Source organism: Scleropages formosus, chromosome 14, assembly GCF_900964775.1.
Source record: "Scleropages formosus chromosome 14, fSclFor1.1, whole genome shotgun sequence".
Taxonomy (NCBI): Eukaryota; Metazoa; Chordata; class Actinopteri; order Osteoglossiformes; family Osteoglossidae; genus Scleropages; species Scleropages formosus.
In genome coordinates, this window is record NC_041819.1 from 17,669,645 (window position 1) to 17,692,034 (window position 22,390).

The following is a 22,390-nucleotide window of genomic DNA, read 5'->3' on the forward strand; positions in this document are numbered from 1 at the left end:
GAAAAACACTTTTTTAACTGTCTTGGGCTCTGGCGCTCTTAACAGGCAAGCGGGTTTTCCTCAGATAGCTGTACTCATCTCCACATCTCCCTGTCTGCACCCCAAGACACATGAGATCACATGAAATAACTTATAAAGCAAATTAATTAATTTTTTAAAACTGTTTATGCAACATTTGTGAATTTCATGTATCACTGATCTCGATTCTTTTCCCAGTCCTATCGCATTTTCACTTTTTACAACAATTGATAATTGTTGTAAATAATATCTGTAACTGTTCCTTTTTTGTATAAATAAATGGGTAAATAAATTTTGTATTTATACATCTTGAATTCCAGGACACCATTCATATTGAATGAATCCTGTACAAAATAAATGAAAAAAGTGACAGATGTGGTTAAAAAGCCTTCTTTGAAATATTTTATAGTCCTGGGTGCAGTTTCAAATGGCATTAATTAATATTCACATAGTTCAGTCCCTCTTACTAGAAGCCATGGATAACACAGTTGGAGTGACAAATATTCCTCTTGGAACATGTCTTGTTAAGAAAAAAAAAAAAAAAAAAAAAAACATAGTTCTTCTTGACTCAGCAGTTGTGTTTCAGATGGAGAATAATTTAGGGAAGTATAAACTAAATGGGAAAGGACCTTGTTTTGACTTAATAGGGTCCAATGGCATCGATCATATGGCGACCGGCTTGACAAGCATTAAGTGGTGGGGGGGGGGGGTCTGACTTCAGCAAGGGGCTTCAGAAGCAACCTAATAGCACATGTGCAACAGACCCCCGAGTGTGTTAGGTCAGATCACAGTTCAGGTCTGGCAGAGTAAAAATGGAATACATTAATCCCAAATTCAGTAGCTGTTAACTGCATAGCTCCATAAATAGGATTAAAACCAAACTGCCTAATAACAGACTAAGCAACTGGGACACTATAAACGATGGTTACTAACAGACAGTGTTGGTTTTAAAATAAGATACTCTCTTCATAAACATGAATACAAACAACCCCATTGTCATACTGTTAAGCTATTTTACTTGAATTGCTTCACAATACGCAAAGGTTGCAGGTTCAAATCCTCTCTCTAGCTCTAGCACCCTTGAGCAAGGTACTTACCCTAAATTGCTCCAGTAAAATTACCCAGCTGTATAAACGGGTAAATAACTGTAAGTAGCTTCATATTGTAAGTTGCTTTGGTGAAAAGCTTTCACTAAATGAATGTAAACTGACTCATATAAAACAGTGTAATACATAAATGGCTTTATACAGATTACCTGTAATGAATTTTAAAATACACAGTTAAACTCTTAACTGTTTTCAAGATGTTTTTCTCCAGTGTGGTGTATCTGAACGGATGCCCTGCACGTGTTACAGTGAAGTCTTTCTCCTCTGTCTACCGCAGACTTATTGCCATTCTACAGCCATACAGAAAGGATCGCTGGGGCAGCACATTCCAACAATTTCAGCCATGTGGCAAGAATGCCACCTACATTTGGCCTTCCTTAGACATGACAGCCAAGCCATTCCTGTGTACAATTACACATTTTTTTCACACAAATAAAACTTTCCCTTGCATTCTTAAGAAAACAAAAAATCTACTAATCAAATGGAAAAAAAAAAAAAAAACATTCATTCTATTTACGCAACGTACTTAAAAAGTTTTGAAACGAAAAACATTTAGATTTGTTCGTTTAGCAAACACTTTTCTCCAAAGCAACATACATTAAAATTTTTGTTTAGATTACTGTTGTCTTAGTGACATTAATAATTAATAAATATCATATATATATAAAAAACCTCTAATAAAAATCATGGAAAGTATTATGCATTTTGACATATTTTTTGTGTGAAGTCCAGACTCCGTGTGTGCGTTTAGGGCACAATATAGGATTTCATCCAATTTCAATAATCGCTTGTCCAGTGAACTGCAGCCTATCTCGGAAGCAGCTGAGGGGTAGTACACCCTGGATAGGAAACAGCCACACATGTACACACTCGCTCATCAATTCACACACTACGGGCAATTTACCATCACCATCATGCTAGTTTCATTAAGGAAAAATTATGTGCATTTAATTATATTTATTCACCTAATTCTCCCCTGACTTTAAGAAACATGAATATTTCTTAAAAGTGAGTATTGCATAGTTTGTTTTAAGATATTTCATTCATTCATTACTCAGAGATACAGTAATAATTAGTGTAGAGGTGTCAGCTGCTGCTTTTGGTCTCAAGAGTCACATGTTTGAATGTCACCTCCAGTTGTAGTATCCTTAGCCTGAACTGATGCACTTAACCTCAGCTGATAAAGAAAAAACTGCCCATCTGTACAAATGGATAAATAATTGCGAGGAGCTTAAAACTCTAAGCTGCTTTGGAAAAAAGTGTCAGCTACATGGTTCAATGCAAGTGGTGATGTCGAAAGTATGAAAAGAGCAACTCATTTATAGATTTTTGTTATTCAATTTGTTATGTAATACAGTCAAAAGATATTATGCACATTAATTTATGATGTTTCAACTTTTTTAAATAAACAGTTACAGTGAACATATGAAAATTATTATCATAAAAAGATAAACGGTATCCAAAGAGGAGAATAATGACAATTTGGTATTGATTATAATTTTTTTACAGTGAATTTTAAAGCCACAACACATTATCAGCTTGTCATAACAGAACTGTCACCATGGTAAATATGCATTTTTCATGAAAATTTCATGAAATTTGGTCTAGCGTTCTGCTGCTTCAGTTGGTCTGACAAAGTCACACAAACAACAGTGAATGCCTTGGAGTATGAAACCACATGGGTAATTATGATGATGATCCATCCGCTTTGGAATGAAATCCCAAATCCCACAAACAATGTGCTCAGACTGCTACGTCTGTAAGGATGTTTGTCTGTCACAAGGGGACAGAAAAATCATACGTATAATAGTTTTTTTTTTTTTTTTCTATATTGTTTTGTATACAATATGTTTAATATAGAAAAGACATATTTTGTAAGTACTGTTTCAGACACCAATGCATCAATGTTAAGGCAGGAGCAAGTTAAAGAGAATGTAATTTATTTGAGGCGTGAAAAAGAAATATAAAGCAGGCAATTTAATTGACCTTCACATATTGATCCTGGACAGGAGGGAACTGACTCCACCCAAAATAAGGTCATCCTGCCAAGGATCCGCACTCACCTCTCCCAAAGAGACCCATCTATCAGGTTCTATCAAAGATCAGGACGGCCCCGGCCGTGTGGCATTGATTCCCACGCTCGCAGCCAGCACTGGGACGCAGTTCTCAGTATTGACACATTCAGTCCTTGACAGATGTGCCTAGCTGTGGGCTCGCCTGTCATGCAGGTGAAAGAAGGAGATATGTCTTCCTATCCACCCTCCTGCTGTGCTTTGGGGATATACGCCAGTGAAAAAGACTTTAAATCTAGACAAATGTCCAGGATAAATGTTTTGGGCAAGAATAAAATAGTGAAGAAAATGAACACTAACCCTGAAGGAATATTTCATGCTAGTTTCTACTAGTTCTCTCAGCATGCTGTAAATGCGATTGTTTACTGCTCAATACACAAAATGAAATGTTTATTTCTACTGAAAAACATAAACAAACATTCATTATTTCACTTTTACAGTGACTGCAGCTATTTGTATAAAATCATAAAATATATCCTTTTTGTTTACTGCGAAAAAAATCGGTTTATGTTTTTAATTATTTTAAGCATAAAGTTTAAAATGCAAAGATTTTCATGACGCCAAGGCTACGTGCATTCTTCCAATTTCAGACAGACAACATACAGGTGGAAATTATTAGTACATTATTCCTATGATTAGCAGATGCTCTTATCCAGCCCAGCTTAGCTTTTAACACTTCTGTCATGATTAAACTTTCTGAATAGCTACTGCAACAATTATAGGCCATCATCTTACTCTAGACTGCTAAAACTGTACCCCTCTGGATTTAAGATACTGTACCTCCAACCACTGCATCAATGTCTGACTAAAAAGTAAATACCACAATGGGAAAGAATCACTTAATCCACTGCTACAGGTTTTTTGTTTCATTTTTTACAAGAGAATTTTTTGAGATTCAGTATCCGGCATTATATGCTTTTTTTTTTTTTATATTGATGACATTAATAAAACTCTTTATGTTATTAACTTCAATGAAGTAAAGATATTGCAGGACCATGAATGGAGTTTTTGCTTTTTTTTTAAATGGCACAAATCTGCTTGGGAGAATGACTTATGATTTTATGATAAAGAGAAAATGAAAATCTATGCCCGAAACAGTAAGTTTCTTATAAATTTCATTACTTGGTCTTTTCAAAAATACAACAGGAAACTGCATATTAAATTAAAAAGCTCAAAAGCCATCATTATAAGAGCCTCCTTCAAAAAGTGCATGACTGTGAATGACTGTGACTTGATCTTGATTAAATTACCGAATCAACAATGGACAGAGTGGGATGCAGTTCTCTTTACTGATTTTGACTCATCCTAATATCTTTACAACATAGCAGATTATGTTTCATAAAAGTCTCGGCAATTTGGAAAATCATGATTAATAATAGCAATAAGTGATCATATCTTGTTGTTGCAAAGGAAAAAGAATCTGTGGGGATATTATGCTAATTAGTAAAATAGCAGCTAACTAGAGCTTCAAAGGTATTACTTGGTTTTTTTTTTTCTTTTTTAAATTAAGAGATTCTTTTTACACACCCTACTTAAAAAAGCTTTGAAATATATATATATATATATATATGTATATGTATATACTGTATAACACTGAAATTACAGTTATGTTGGTAATCACATTGTGACAATCACAATGTTTAAAAATTCACATATTCAAATATATTTAAATTCAGGAGTGAAATCTGAAAAAAAATCTGAAGAATTGTGGTGTACCTTTTTCAAAATAAAGAAAGAATATTGGGTGTATTCAAATAAACAAACTAATAAGAATAAGAATAATAATTACAACAAAATTTTAAAACCCTTGGTGAGCTGGCCCACGACATTTCCAAGATATCAACTGAACATGAATATTCAGAAATCCTAATATGACATTTCTGCAGGCACATCTTCGGATTCCTGGATTTGTTTATCAACTTTTACAACACGTTCTGGCTTTTCACTTCTCAGCCGTGGAGTCAGATACACCGCTGACAGAATGCATGGTTGAATTTTATTTTAAGCCTGCTGTCGGGCTCGGTATATTAGACTAGCTAGTAATCTACTGGAGAAATTACATGGAACTCTGGGAGACGCGGGCCCAGAAATTAGACTGGTCCAACTGAACTCCATATGCAGCGTGGATGATAAGGTGTAGATCAGCAGTTGGTGCCTGAGGCAGACAGAGTTTATCCATATTCAAACATGTTTAATAAGCTTCAGGACACATTTCTCCATGCCAGTCTTCAAGGTTACCTTTATGTACATTTCCTACATACTCACAGTTGCCGGAAAAAGCCCCTAATTAGCTTCGCAAAATGGAAAATTAGACTTTTCACCTCTGACGTATATAGTTTTAACACAAAGTAAATTTATCAGACCTGCGAACCCTATAACAACAACAATAGTAATAATAATAGTAATAAGATGATGTGCAGAAACAAGTTTGCAATTATATAGATCTGTACATAGCTAGACACAACACTTTTCCACAGATCTTTTTTTTAAATATCTCACTTTATGCTAATTCCACATGAATACTGGGGTCCTTAAAAGTATTCAATGTGCTGTAGAACTAAATATAAAGTCTATGTCAGTGGTTAAAATAAATGCAACACTTTTGTAAAGCAGAGCCTTAAAGATTGACAGGTGCCCCTGGAGTGCAGAAATCTCCCAGAGCAGCCGAAGCCACAAACAACATCTGGCTTAAACTACTTTCTTTTTTTATACAGGTACCAGCAGTTGACAAGAGAGCGGAAAGAAAATTATTTGCAGAAGGAGATGACGGCAGATGGGGGGGGCTGAAAAAAATGGAAAATGGTGCCCCATCCTGTGCGTCTCAGCCTTTATTTTACAGCCCCCCTCAAAACACACACACACACACACACACACACACACACACACACACACACACACACACACACTATCACAGCTGCTGTTGCTAGGTAATGCCCCTTCCTTCCTAACCCCTTACCTTGTACGGCTCCCCGAACAGATTGAACCCGAAGGAGAACAGATCTTCGTCCTGCGGTACTTCCTGCGTCCTCCTTTCCCACTCCTTCTTCTTGAGAACGCTGCGCTCCTGCTCGTAATGGCTGCGTGCACAAACACAGGCAAAGAACGGCCTTAGGGAGCAGCTTACGACTGGCATCTTAAACATAATTTCCGAACCGTTTCCATGCGAAAAGGTTTGAGGGGAGCCCTGGTGTCTTTGATGGAAGAGAGCTGGCATGGAGCAGGGCAAAGATGTTCACCCCAAGAGATAAAATGGCTGGATTAGTGCTTAAATACCTTGCTGTCAGCTGGCAAAATGCCATGAAGGTTGAACTGAAGAAAGAAAACTGGTAGAGCATTCAGGAGGGCAGTTAAAGATTTCAATTACTGAATTAATGTAGTCTGACAAATGCAAATGTTAGATATAAAATGCTCATTGATACTGGAGGGCAAATAAATGAGAATTAATGTAAAAAACAACATGTTCAACTGAGGCAGAAGATAAAATATCGCTGGATAATACTTTTCATTTTTGAAAAATAATACTGTGTATCATTTAAGTGATACATCCTGTACTAGTAAAAACATTTTACTCCATGCAGTGTAGTGCTGTAAGTAATCACTCTGTGTCAGAGTGCCACCAAACTTCAGGTCACAAGCCTGCCATTTTTATTTCCAGGCTTGGAAAAATTGTGTCATTGCTGTTTAACAAAGTGTCACCACACAAGCCTTTAATCACAACCTTAGATCAGTATTCAACAGCAAAGTAGTAACCATAGCACAAATGGACGGCAAAACGATAGACACGATATTTGAACTTAGTCATACCTACCCGGAGTGTAGCTCCGCATAGTTAAGCCATAGTATGCAACATAAGAACGACTAATATGTCAGCTCATAATGGGGGCCTTGAATATGTAAACTTCTAAAACAACATGCAATAACTAACAGAGTCAATTTTAAAATGGACAAATGGGCAGTCCCGGAATTACTTCATCAGGCAAAGTGAACCCTAACCATAATCCTTATCCTAACCATCACCCTAATTTAACTTGAACATTATTCCTAACTCTAACCCTAACCCAAACCCCATCTCTACTTCTAACCCAAGGTGGACTCTTAGAGGGGTAACTGCAAAAGCCCAGTGAATTACTAGAAATTCCAATGAAAAGATACCTCTCAGACCCAGTATCAACAAGACTAAATGTTTTGACATTTACAAATCCGATATTTGTTGCAGTGCTACTGTTTGGAAATAACTCGTGTCTAAGGTCAATGTGCAAAAATGCATAACCCTGAGTAACAAGACCTTTGGGCTCTAAGCAGCAGTAAAATGTTACAGAACAAGGACAGAAGGATTCTCTATTACTCTGGTTCCTATAACTAGACAGGTTTTTAGTGCTGAAAAGCCAATGGATGCCCTCAGTCCACATCAATGTCAGTGGTTAAACATGGATCTGTAAATATATGGACACCAGTCTTGATGGTATTCAGGGGTCAAATGATTGCATGGTAACGTTAAAAGTTTCCAAAGCTATATTGGGTGACCATGTGTGTTTTCTGGTTCTAGTGGTCCCTTTATGAAATTCCCATATTATCATATTTCACACTTTTTTGGAAATCTTGGACCACACAAAGAAAATCATATTTCCATTAAAGAGCAGCATCAAAAAAACACAGCTGAAGAACATGCACAACCACTCCAAAAGCTCTTAGCAAAAAGTTTGATTACTCCCTTTGGTTTTCTAGTTAAAGCACAAGCCAAATTCTTTTTTTTCATGCTGACTAAATACTCTTCTGTACTCAGGAAAGAAATGCATTTAAGTGATATGGTCAGCACCCGAAGTTCACTCTGTAAATATATGGATAATAGAAATGTTTAATTTTCTTCCAGTAGAAAAATTAACATTCAATCTGCATGAGAATTAAAAAGAATTCTTAAATGTTTGGATATCCTTCTGGAATGTATTACACAGCATTACACAATCTCACCTGTCAAATACTGTAACCTGTAAAATGCAATATCTAAATATACTGAAACGGTATCTTTGTTGTGACACAGTGCTGTTCTGTTGAAGATAGATAGATAGATAGATAGATAGATAGATAGATAGATAGATAGATAGATAGATAGCACCGGGTTACATTTCCTTATTAATTATTTGATAATGATATATTTACATTTTTCACTCCGTAGGTTAAAATTTAACGTTTTTTGTCTTCGTACAGAAATATCAACTATTGCTTACAACGGATTTCAGAAAAAAATGCAGATGAAGAGCTTGTTTGTCATATGTACCTTATGTACTTCACATCCCAGTATTTTAGTTCTTATGAAGCATTTAATCAACAGAATCTTACTAATAAGAAAAATTTGGATGGAGGGATCGATGCCAGGTTTAGGAGCCATTCCTACAAACAGGCCATTTCTTTAATAAAAAGGGAATAAGAACAAGAAACATAGATGGAAAAAGATAAGTGGGGTGAGATAGGGGTCTTCACAGCATTGATGGAAAGATATCAGTTATTGCAACCTGCTGTGCAAGGGGCACTGAAATAACAGTCCAGGCAAATTGAAGGGTATCATCTGCCTCTGTGAACTGGCAACACAGAATGAGTTCAAAGTAGGTGGTCTATGAAAAGGGGCAGACCAGAGTAGAAAATAAATAAATAAATCCATAAATAATAGAGGTGGCTTTAGGCTAAAACAAAACCATTTATCATAAGGAAAGCATGGGGTGACTTTTTAGACAGGGACATCCACTGTATTCTGTTTATTTATTTATTTATTTTCTTTTTTTTTTGTACATTTTGCTTTTACAATAGTACTTCAGAATCTAGACGTGGCCCAGTGGTACAGTAGGGTGCATTGGTGCGTCACACCTCAAATACCCCATGAATGCCAAGTCTATGGCTTTAGCCACTTTGCATAGCGGAACACAGTACTACACTGAAAGTTTGTTAAAGTGGGAGATAAAGTATATGTAGCTATATACTGTATGTAAGTATAAATGGCAGTTTCACTTATTCTCAATTATTACTTGTATTCTTACAGTACGGCACACTAAACAGAAAGAAAAAAAAAACCCCTTTCCTTCATAGAAGAGATAAGAAGGCCGTTTAAATGTTAAATTACTGAAATAATTGTTACAAGGAGCTGAATGCTTAGCTTTAGTTTTAATTAGCTGATGCTTAAAACTGATAATTGCTATTTAAATGAGAAATCAGCTACTGTTGTGGCTTTTTCTAATAACCATGCAACTCGCTTCATTATTTTCCACTAAATGAGCTGCTGAACAGACGGGCATGCTATGCTGCTACGAGGATACAAAAATAAATACATAAAATATTTGGTTGTCTTCCAGAAAAGGTCATCTTAGGTTAAATTCATTCTATTAAGCTCTTTTTTCTGCATTGTTTCATTCATGTTGGGAAGACATATGAATTGTCAGAGTCTAACAGGCTTTATGTTCTTGTGGGTGTGAAAAGAAAACAGCTTTGAAAATTGTGTTTTTTGTGTATGTGGAGCTTGAATCTGAAAACTTCCGAAAAATTCCATGTGAATTTGCTAGCACTAGACTCAAAAGTCATTGTTTCGTTATCAGTAATTTCTTTTCCTTTGCAGTGGTCCAGAGCCTATCCTGCGAGCACAGAGTGTGAATCAGGTTACACACTGGACAAGACACCGCTCTGTTGGAAGGCAACCACACACACCTGTAATCATTGATATGCACAATTACGTGAACAGTTATGCATCTGGAAGATGCTTTTCTCCAAAGGGCGTGCATTAACCTGAGGGTTAGTACTTTAAGTCCCAGAAGAGACTGAGCTGTAGTAACCTTGAACTGCTCCAGTAAAATATCCAGCTGTATAAATGGAAATAATTGGAAGCTGTGTAAAAATAATTCATCAGCAAACCAGTCCCCTTCCCCCAAGAGAAAAGCTTTACCTGACACATATTTCTGGCGGATTGTAACAGTAAAGGTATGACTGCTTAGCTGGTGATGCAAATTAATCCTTGGGCACAAAAATAAATTTTGCTGAATATTCCAGTTGAGATGGGATATTGCTGAAGGTGACTCAGAACTTTGAGTGTATCAAGCAGCCAGCACTGCGTTGCAAATGGAAATATCAGGTGTGACAAAGATGAAAATATGCGGGAACCTTTCTGTTCAGGACTTGCTGGCCTATATATTTACATAATATTTTACTTAACCTTATCTGGATGGCTTTGTAAATGAATACAGCATGGATGAAACAGCAAAACAGCTACTCCATGTAACATTAATGAAACGGCAGTTACACATCATCATTACCATTTCAAAACATCGCAGCACATAAATCAGTGACAAGCACACTTATTTTATTTATTTCCAAGAGGACATCCTGCGATGTGCTATGTTTATGTATGAGTCTACTCTGTACGTTTAGATCTAAATGTCAATGTATTTTTCAGCTGCCGTGGAGAACACCAGTTATCAAAGCAAAGTCAGACACAACATGACAACGGCTGAGGGCACTGGATGGCCCTACTAAGGAAGTAGGTTATATCAGTGCACAGGTTTTTGTCCAGTGCAAACAAAAATGCTTTCTCTGCCGGAAATCACAACGTTTAATCAGGTCTATAAAGCCATGTGTTCTTCCCATATTATATTATTACTCCGCTATTGCCTGGTTGATTATAAATTTCATATGAGGTACCTTACAATGCTATTTCTGTTATTATTTTTTATTTAGCTGACACCTTTGTAAAAAACAGCTTCTAGTGTTAGATTTCCAGCTCTGTGTTTTACACATTTACAGAACCGCTTGTCCCATACGGGGTCATGGAGCCTACCCGGTAACACAGGACATAAGGCCGGAGGGGGAGGGGACACACCCGGGACAGGACGCCAGTCCGTCGCAAGGCACCCCAAGTGGGACTCGAACCCCAGACCCACTAGAGAGCAGGACTGTGGTCCAACCCACTGCGCCACCACACCCCTACTGCAGGGTAGTCCTGTATCAATTCAGAGTAACAGCTGATCAAGGGTACAACAACAGGAGTATAATACAGAAAAGGGCGGGCTGGTAGTATAGTGGTTGGAATAGCAGTTACTGGATTCAAAGGGTGTGGGTTCAAATCCTGCCTACTCCTGAGTACCATATTCATCCTAATTTGCTCTGGTAAAAATTACACAGATTTTTCAACAGAAAAAATTGTTGCAAATAGACTGACTGTAAAGCTCATACCTTACTTTCAAAAGTGTCAGCTAAATGAATAAATCTAGAAGACAGACAGCAGAATGTATGCCTCCTTGTACTTATCATCATGTGCTGTTTCTTAAAATTCAGTATAAGGTACAAATCTTAAATTGATAAAAATGAATGGATGACAATGCTGAGGACTTAATTTTAAATGAATATACATACTATACACACACTTTCTGAACTGCTCATCCCATACGGGATCATGGGGAACCAGAGCCTGACCTGGCAACTCAGGGAATAAGGCTGGAGGGGGAGGGGACGCCAGTCCATCGCAGGGCATCCCAAGTGGGACTCGAACCCCAGACCCACGGGAAAGCAGGACCCGGTCCAACCCACTGCACCACTGCACCACCACGCCCTCCACTGTGTATGTATACAATACATAAACAAAATGATAAAATAATAGCTTCAAGGAACTCTTCAGATCACCAGGCATCACCTCTATGAACAATCCTTTCACAATATCCTTGTTTTTCTGCCCCTAAATACAAAAAGCCAGTTTTTCAGTCTCCACTGGCTGTCCACGGCGGCAGGAGACATTTGTAGCATCAGAACACAGACAACGTCGACGTCTGTGGAAAGCCAATAGGCGAAACAAGTTGCTGGCCATCTTCACAACTGCTGGTGCTGATTATTTATTTTCCCAGTGTGAGGGACTGAGGGAAAATATGGCTACGCCAGCAGGGACACGCATTTCTGAAGTCTTGCATCTGAATAAATAACCAGGCCCACGACTTGCTGCCATTTCTCATGCTGTGTGCTTAGAAAGGTTTTTCAGTGCAACAACAACAATCCACTGTGATTAAACTGTACAGTTCCTTGGCATGTAGTAATATACTGAGGCGTGTTTGCTCATGATAATAAAAGGGATGGACTTCCTCAACCCTACGTTTAAAGGCTCATAAGGGATGAAAAACTGTCCATTTTTTAGGCTGGTTTGCGTTCCGACCATGTTCCCCGCACCTGCTCCCAGTCTTAGCTGCATTACCGTATCCTGTCCTAGTGCTGACATTTGCAAACATTTTTGGACATATCATCAGAGGATCAAGACAGTGCAGATTGCTGACCAAAATACTGCATATGATTCCTGCTGCATCCCTGATAACCGCCTGGCAAAGTGCTCCGATGTTCAGCCAGATACTTAAACTGAGACTTAGGCAGAATGTCCTAGTTTAGGAGGACTGTAACACTCACAGATGGTTTCAATTAAACAATACAAAAACAGAAATGAAATGACAACAGGGTGAGTCTCTGTATGGTGAAAAGAAGCAAAAGTGAAATTGAGCTCTGTAGGAAAGAAACAACATAGGTAAGGGGACAAGCGGTGAACATCAGTCAGTGAATTAGCTGAAGTCGTGTTCTTGTGGGTTGAAAATTCATCGTAATCATCAATGGTTGAAGCCAGAATTTTGGACCCCCGCAGATGATGATCATTGTATCAGCTGGGAGATTGGCAGAGCAAAAGTGCAAGATTAGCCTTATTTGATTATCTGCTTCAGATTGCCACTGCATGTGCCGATTCTCCTGATTGGTAACCAACTCATAGTGGGGATCATGTATAAGACAAAAGGCAATTTTCCAAAAGATCTGACCTTTACTGTTGAGTTATTATTTTTTTCATTATTAAAGGCAACCATTCTATCTATCTATCTATCTATCTATCTATCTATCTATCTATCTAATGGACGATCAGAGGTGAGGGGTATTATAGTGGCCGTCTTTGGAAAATACCTTTGGAAAGGCCTTATTTGCTGTAATTCCTCCAGAAAAACTATCCAGCTGTATCAATGGGCAAGTTGTGCATAATGTATTATTTTAAGTTGCTTGAAAGGAGTTGGCAAAATCAATAAAACAAATAAATGCTGGGGTTAGATGTTTCTTAGGGTTAGGGGTTGGCTATTTACAGATGCAATACATATTAATACCCAACTCATAATAAAACACATTGACAAAATGCCTCAGTTTTCAGTCAAACAGTCAAAAATTAGCATTGTATTTTAATTTTGATTATGGGGTATTTAAGTTGCGATTGCTATTCTTTATTACCTTTTCTAAAGCAGGTGTGATTAAAAACAACAAAAAAAGTAGTTAAATGTGAGTGTATGCTAAACAGAACAGGAAACTTTTGAGTGTTCTTCGGTAAAACTAGTCTCATTAAACAAAACTAGGCACACATTATAACATAAACAGAGCCACACACCATCATTTTGGAAAGCTTTGAAATAAACTGGAGTCAAGTCCACAGGCCCACATGAGTAGAGGTGGGGAAATGACTTCTGATCCAAGCCGGGGAAATAGAATGAGAGTGCCTGATTAGTGAGGAAGGACACAGCAGCTGTAAATGACTGTAAAGGGATAATCACCAAAGTGAGCCATCAGTGAGGGGTTGAGGAGAGCAATGTAGTGATGCCTTTCATCTCAGTCGACGCCACACATCAAAATCTAGAAGAAACTTTAAAAAGATGTCTTTTGACGTGCCATGTCTGCTACATTAAGTTAAAAAATAACCAGTTGCTATTTAGGTAAATTATGTCCTTCAACAAATTGGATAATTCGGTTTTAAGCTTCCTACTAGGATAGACATACGGGTGACACGGACCAAATACAGGTGTAGAAGTCTTTTCTGTCTTTGACAGAAGACAAACTATTTTAGATTCTACCTTGAAAACCTGTAAGCAAAACAACATTTATAATAAAACAGTTGCACACATTGGCCCTGGAGCACTGCCAGTTCAGAGACTGAGACATGTAGTAAGCACTCTAATGAAATATTTAGTTACAAACAGAGGTAAATAGAAAACAGTCCAGTTCTTTGCACGGTATTGGTGTCATATAACATGAAGTATGTGTGCAAAAGACTGGGGCAGACATATGCAGGATATCTATGCACCGCTGTCCTCACAGTGTACACTACTACTCAATAGTTTGTGTACACCTTCTTGAAACCAGATTTGCATGGACCTAGAATTACAGAAATTGAAAGTTTGAGGATTAGAAGTTAGTATTATGGACTTATAAGCACAAATGTGAAATATCTCAGCTCCAGTGTTGACTATTCGTAAGACACAAAGAGGGTCAGTGCATGAGTTGTGCCTGTGTAGTTCTTATTGTCCAGCAATAAGAAGGTGGAGGTGGCAGTGTTATGATGTGGGGCTGCGTTGCAGGCTACAGAGTTACTGATCTTTTCTAAGTCTCTGGAAATCTCAACCACCATACTTCAGTGGCATGTCATTCCTTTGGGGATATATCCAGTTTGACCATCTTTCATTTTTCAGCAAGATAACCTAAACCAAACCTCAGAACTAAAACTACTGACTTGGAAGTAAAACAAGTTTCTAGCATGTTTAATCGGTGTTTTCACTGGTAACGCACATTGAACTCTCTGATCCTTTAAAGTCTATGGGATGAATATCACTTTGAGTTAAAGCTTCAGTGATTCTCAATAGGATCTAATGGACAACAGCTGAAAAAGGCAAAGAAAGTGACACCAGGCTGGGAAAAAAGATAGAAAGGCGTTTTCATCAGCTGTGGGTAGAAATGCATAAATCTGAAATAGAGAGGCAGAAAAGACAAATCATTCCTGTCTGAATGGTTTGGGCACATTTCCAAACTAGATGACTGATACTGCATGCTCTTTTGTTTTTCTATTTAGCTGACTGGTTTGCCAATATTGCTTTCATCTGTATGTGTCTTCACTGTGATACCAATTCTAATAAGTTTTTAGCCTATTATAGATTGCTGTGTTTGCTAGTTTTTGTTATTCAGTGATGTTTTTGATACTTCTGTGACTCAGCTTAGGTTCAGTTGAATACCCCTTCTGGATATTCCATTATTTTTCATGACTGTTCAGCCAATTCCCTCCTGGAAGGGAGCATGATTAGAAGGTGGATGTTAAATTGTGATAGATAGATAGATAGATAGATAGATAGATAGATAGATAGAAAGTTGTAGTGCATCTTCAGTTAGATATAAATAAGATGTAAAGCTTACATATATATATAAGCTTTGAAAAAGGGGAAAAATATCAGTACTAAAGTGATTTACGATAGCTGTATTTGAACTCCAAAAGGAAGCAGGTCAAAGAAGCAGCCTTTTCCAGCACAGAAACCACTGAGTTGCCTATGGCCCCTGGTTGTTTCAATTAGCATACGGGCACTAGTAAGAATTCTAACTGCTCTGCTTGCCTCTCCATCAAAAAAAAGAAGCAATTTTCGGTCTCCTGCCGCATTCGCTCTTCCCTGGTTGCCATGGCAACCCGTTCACGGCCCAGACCTTGCGTCGAGGAGGAGAGGTCTCCGAGGACAGAGGCACCGTGCCGGAGTTCCGACGCTGCACAAAGCCGCCGTCAATTACACCGCTGCCAACATTCCAAAGGTTAAACTCATCGAATGCCTCCCGCCTCCAGATGAGGACTTACCAAACAGTGCTGCCCTCCAGAAAGGACAGGCCGGAGAGACTGATCATAATAAACAAAAGGCAGGGATAAGGAGAAACAAAACATTCAAATGTCTAGTGGCTGCAGGAGAAAGGCTGCCAAAACACTGTCTCTGTGCTTCTTTTGTCCTGCCTGCAAGTTGAATGTCGAAGATAAAGGAGTGCAATGAACACTTAAAGAAGGTCATAGTCCTTCCTTTTCAGCATCACAAACGGCCACTAGCTGGCTCATTGATAACCGCATGACATATTAATAATTCCTTTTTCTTTTGATGTCATGTGAATCTGTAGAAATGCAATGGCAAGTAATAGCAACTATTTAGTCAGCAGCACATCTAATTTATTAAAGTGATATAAAATGAAAAAATATAAAAAATCTGTAAAAACAGTGGCAGATCTGATAACGAATAACCTAAAATCACAGCGGTATCAATACACAGCAGAAAATGCTTCAATCTGCATGACTCAAGAGTGGCATCTTTGCACCATTAGATTTTTAATTTATGAAATACAATCCAGTTTTGCTGCGTTTGAGAATATATAAAATATTCAGCTAGACTGTCCAGACTAAGATGAATATTCAAAATTGAAGATATTTGTTTCTGGTATCTGTTTACACAGTCCAACAATTCCTTTACCTCATTCATCAAAACACACACACACACACACACACCGTCTGAACCACATTTCCCATACGGGGTCGCCGGGAGCCGGAGCCTAACCCGGCAACACAGGGCGCAAGGTTGGAGGGGGAGTGGACACACCCAGGATGGGACACCAGTCCGTCACAAGGCACCCCAAGCGGGAATCAAACCCTAGACCCACTGGAGAGCAGGCCTCGGTCCAACCCACTACAGCACTGCATCCCCCTATTCATCAAAACATGAAATGTATCCCTTTTTTTGCACACATTATCCAAAAAAAAGAACACGCTTATGATTCAGTGAAGTTCTAAAGGAGCACAGACTCTCTGTCAATTTTTGATGGCGGTCAATAGCAAGGCGTCAGGTGAGTGTCGTGTCTGACCGAGGTCGAGAGGCACCCTTTCAACTAAAAGCCTCTTGAAGCCTCTTGGAGAATGGACAGGGGTTGAAGAGTTCAGCAGCCTTAAGTGGGTCGGAGGAGGAAGCGTGACGTGTTGCAGGCCATCGGGGGGGGGTGTTGGAAGGGGGCAGGCAGCCAGATTTTCCACATATGTAACAACGGTATGGTGATGTTTGGGGCCATTGAACTCCAACTGGCATGGTGTGATTAACCGAGAAGAGTCGACAGGAAGTCCAGCGCCGTTTGTGACATCCAAATAAAATTGGTCCGGCTACTGATATTCTTGCCGTGGTGAGTGGCTAATGGTGCCGTCTCTTGGCATGGACTCACAGAGGCAGAAACGGGGGACGACTGTTTAGTCTGAAGAAGGGAGACAGCCTGTTGATTATCCCACCGAGGGTATCGTACACCATCACAAATCATGATGCTTTTGTTTTATCAAAATGTCCAGAGAACAGATACATCAGAGAAGCTCCAGCAAGAAACATTACAGAGAAATGATCACATATAAAAGGAAATGTTTGAAAAACATCAGTTTAACACCATTTTCCTTTTCTTCTTCTTCTGATGTTTCTCGGACTGAGGAATGCTAACTTAAACTGTGAAGGATCAACATCCACAAACAAACCTCCTTTTTACATGCTAACTTTATGGAAGCAAGACAACCATATTTAGAACTATAATAAAAAGACATAGGGTCATTAACTTGTGATGTTGTTTTTTAACAGATGCACAATAAACAATGAACACTGAACATAGACCACAACTCTGCATCTGATCCATCACATGTGGGCCATAAAAATCTCATTGCAATTTTTTTTTGTTTTGCTTCATCTCCTCAATACTCAATACATCAAGTCAATCCCAGACTTGGAGACTGTTGGCATCTTGAACAGAAAAAGCCAAGAATACAACAAAATTTGTTGCATTATTAATATTCAGTATAATTCTTGAACTGCTGGAGCAGCAGGTACCCTAGTGCTCTGGGCCACAGTCTTGAAAATTGAATGTATATGTTGTTTTGGAGGAAAGCACCTGCTAAATGAATGAATGCAGATGAGCTGGCTTTTAATCCCTGCTTCTGCTATACTGTACTCTTGATCAAGGTGTATACCTTGGATTTCCAGTGGAAACTACCCAGCGGTATATAATCTTACGTATCTTAGTGTACAAACCTAACTATGTAAATTGCCTTGGACTAAGTCGTCAGATACATTTTGTAGTATGTATATAGTGTACACACACACACACCCAAAAACGCACTCTATGTATGCTCAAGCTATATATATATTATATATTTATGCAGAGGTGGGGAGTTGGTGTTGGAGTATGGGGATTATAGCCAGTGGGCTGCATGCCACAAGCCCAGAGGTAAGCACATTAATGAGAATCCCTTGCTTCAGTACTAGTGCTTCAGACAGAGCTGCAAGGAACCGTGAACGCTCTCTTAATTTTTCCTAATCTGCCGCACCAGGACCAGCAGGAGGGCCCGCAGTGATAGGGGATACACTGCTGGCAACTCCTTGGTTTGACTCAGGCTCCGGTGCATTCCAGGCCATATGAGAATATAAAACGCATTGTGTGAAAGCCTTTCTGCTTCGCCAACTCAGTTATGCTGCTGAACTGCACTGTTATCCCCAAATTGCAGGGCCTAATTTTCCCAGCCAGATGAACTCCTCTAGTCTGGGACAGTCTGTTCCCAAACAGACCTCCCGTGGCAGAAATCGTGCATGATTGGCTGCGGTTCTAGTCAATAAAAGTGGATTTTACACCACCTCCCTTTGTGTTTTTCAGAGACATACATACATGTGACTGTACACTGCAGGATATCAGCCAGAGTAAAATTGTGATCAGTCGCCGTACATCGCAGTGAATTCATTGACTGCCCATTGAAAGTCCCCATCAGATCTGCATAGATACTTGTCACCAGAACTGGACACACCATATTCTGACACATCATATTCCAGCATTGGTGTCTCATTTCTGTCAGCACTGGCGACCTTTCCTTTCTGATATTTGAAGCCCATGGTTAACTTTGCGTATATTTTCACGAGTCTGTGTGGAGAGGCACTGCCGATCCTTTATACACCAGTTGCAACATAATTTGGTCCTTTAGTTCCACACATTGACATCTGAAGTGACTCTGTTCACAGCTGGCTCTGCTGGGATCTGTAAAGGACCTTATTGAGCACGGCAGCATAATGTATTTTAATGCTGCTAAGTTCTGTTAACCAAACAGTAATATGTTCAAGAGGTCTAAATAATCTTATTACAGCGTATATTTTTCTATAGTCTTGGACACAACCCAACAAAGAGTAAAACCACAGCTAAAGTAAATATGATATCAGCCAGTGTGAGAATAATATTTTCTTTAATATCAATTAAAGCATCAGCAGCAGCTTTTTGCACCCAAAACAGTTAAAAGCAGACTTTGTTGTTAGATATTATATAGTTTGAAGAAAGTGTGTTCTACTTAAAACTCAGTTTGTAAAGCTATGAAGAACAAACATGGAATCCATTTAATTGGCTATTACTTTTAATTGCCCTCTTTGCCATTAGAGCATGTCATGCTTAATGTCAACCTGAAATTATTAAAATGATGAAAGTGAACTATTTTAAAAAGGTTGAGTACATTCTACAGTAGCCCCCCTGCAGAGCTTTATACATTTTCCTTTGTGTAGCTGTTTTGTAGCGTAATCTGGCTGCGTAAATACTGGTGGATGCTGGGGCGTGTCGGGTTCAATAGATGACCAGGTATGGGGATGTATTTGCTGGAATTTCATTATTTAGATCCATGTTTGCAAAATCCAGAAATGGAAAACTGTAACCAAATCAACCAAAAATGAATACAAAGAAAAAACAAACAAACAAACAAACAAAAAGCAATCAAACCCGCAAAACCTAAAGCAATTAAATGAGCCACTCGTTTTCCTGCTAATGTTGGTGGATAGTTCAATTGAACCTAGATTTAAAGTTTTCTATGTAACTGCTGAAGTACTACATGACTTGGATGGCTTTAAGCCATGATTTTTAAATTAATTAATTTGTTATTATTATTGTTATTATTATTATTATTCAGCATCATCTGTGGCCTGAACACATTTCATCAGAACTGCACAGATCTTTTCACATCTTATCCTCCTATCGGTAACCATCCAAAGCATTATTTTCTGAAGCCGAGAAACCGCTTGGGGATGCGATTCTCATCGGTTACGCCGCTGGAGGTACACAGTTATCCATTGTCCTTCCTGCACGCAAGCTGCAGGAGCGCAAGTCTTAATGGGCACGCTCCATTAACGAGTGGCGCCTGAGGTTACAGCATCAGGCCCACTGGTAAAGCCCTCCAACTCCAAGCAGGATTTCAGTACGATTTTAAGTGCATGTCTATTACCATCATCTTGGCTGCATAAACATCCATTATTATGGTTTCGTTGATTAGATGACACTTTCATACAAAGTGACTTATAATTATTCTGTGGAGTACTTCCCCAGAACACTTAAGTAATTACGTTTAAGTACCTTGCTCAAGGGCATCAGCAACCTTCACTTTACCAGGCTGTATACAACCTGCCACCATGACCTGGACTATTTGCTTAACAGTCACGTTATAACTGACACAGGTCAATGTAAAACATGTTAAGACATTTAAGGTATAGCACAGTATGAAAGGCAGATTACATAAGAGGTACTCAATCCACATTCAATTAACAGTCCAAGTCTTTTATGTGACCAATATGGATATGGATTGAAACATTAAGTCCCTGTCTCCTATGGATAATACATACAGACCAGAATGATACAACAGCTGACTGGATGTATGGATTATTCCTACATTCATGACCTGGTGCACAAAAGGTATTCCAAATCATGTGTAAGTCAATCAAGTAAATACACATCAGCAGAAAAATTAAAAAGTTTAAAAAAAAAAAAAAAAAAAACAGGTCTGGATTTAAGAAGACACTGCATTGCTCATCTCTTTAACTCAGATGGTTCCAAATTAGTCATAGTCATCAAACGGCAAACACTGCAAGCGCTGCGGGCTGTTTTCTGTTTGTAATCTTTTAAATACAGTCCCACTAAGCCATGAAAAACATTACTCGCGGACAATAAAAGGGAAACAAATGCAATGCTCCAAAACGCAGAGGCCGATTTGAGGTTAGCGGTGTGATCAGAAGATGCGCTTTCTGCTGCTTTCTGTTCCTGTTGTCTCCAAATTGACTTTGACTCCTTAGAAAAGTCAAAGGCAGCATTTCACAGCAATGGCTCACGGTTCGATCCTCTACTCAAAGATGCATTTTGAGCCATGTAAGAGCATTAATCAGAAGACAGATTATTAGGAACATTTCCTCTTTTTTCAAGCTAAGCTGCTTTTGATTATTAATGAATTAATGAAGCTTTTAAAGGAAAAGCTGCAGTAGCTCAGCAAGGAAAGAGCGTGAAACTGAGAGAGAAGTAAGAATGGGCAGATGGTGGCAGATTACAACCTAATCACTGAGGAAAAATGGTAATTTCACTATTCACTCGCTAGGATTGTGCTAATGGCTTCATTAACATCACACTCTCAGGCGGGCAATAGAGGAAAGCTTCATGTGTATCTCCGTCACATCAATCTTGGTCACATTACAATAGGGATAAACGGAAACTGGAAATCAATAGAGCACTAATCCAAAAAGGGAATACACTACACATTTTGGCAGCACTGCCAGCAGAACAGGAACACAAGTGTTGAGCTACTAGAGGCGTGCTTTTCACACCCTGTGAAATTGCACCATAGCACTGCAGGCAAGCTAAAAAAAAATTAAAAAGTAAGACAAAATGGTATCATGGGGTCATTTTGCAATTTTGGGTCATTCAAAATGCTGCTACATCTCATATGTGAAGGCTATTTAATAAAATCCCTATGGGACTTTCATACTTATAGAAAGACTTTGTTAGAAGGGAGGAGAGAGCTGAGACTCTACCAGGCAGTCAATATGATACAATGCTTTCGGGAGCTCGAACACAAACGAAAGGAAAAAAAAAAAAAGAACATGGTAAACATGAATATGATATTAAAATATAGCATCTGGAAGGCAAAAAATTATTAAAATAAAACCAGAAGTTTAACAATGAGAAGACTTAATGTTATCACCCTTAACTTTCACTGTACTACTTTAACATATGCCTTCAGCTAAGATTAAGCCCAGGGAAAATGTCCCCTTAGGCAAAATTGAAGTTGAACGGTATAAAAATGCAATTATAAGTGTTACAGAAAAATATACAATTTCCTAACAGAAAATAACAGAAGGCTGGCTGAAAAAACACTTGCCATTTTCACATAAAGCAAAATGTCAGTCTGCATTAGGTACACACATTCCAAGGTTTTTATTATTTATTTTTTTATTTATTTATTTATTTCCAATATTTGGAACAGACAGCTTGAGCTCTTGAACATTTCTCTAAGGACAATCACAGATATATTGGTGGGCAGTTTGTGGATCCATTCAGTAC

At 38.5% G+C, this 22,390-nt stretch overlaps 1 protein-coding gene across 1 annotated transcript in view; it reads right to left on the reverse strand.

Annotated features, from left to right (window-relative positions):
• LOC108931053 (AF4/FMR2 family member 2-like) overlaps positions 1-22,390 on the reverse strand; it is a 91,826-nt gene that overhangs the window by 62,931 nt on the left and 6,505 nt on the right. The window contains exon 2 of the mRNA XM_018746640.2: positions 6,153-6,273. Coding sequence (XP_018602156.1) covers positions 6,153-6,273 — 121 coding nt within the window. The remainder of the gene's footprint in view (positions 1-6,152; positions 6,274-22,390) is intronic.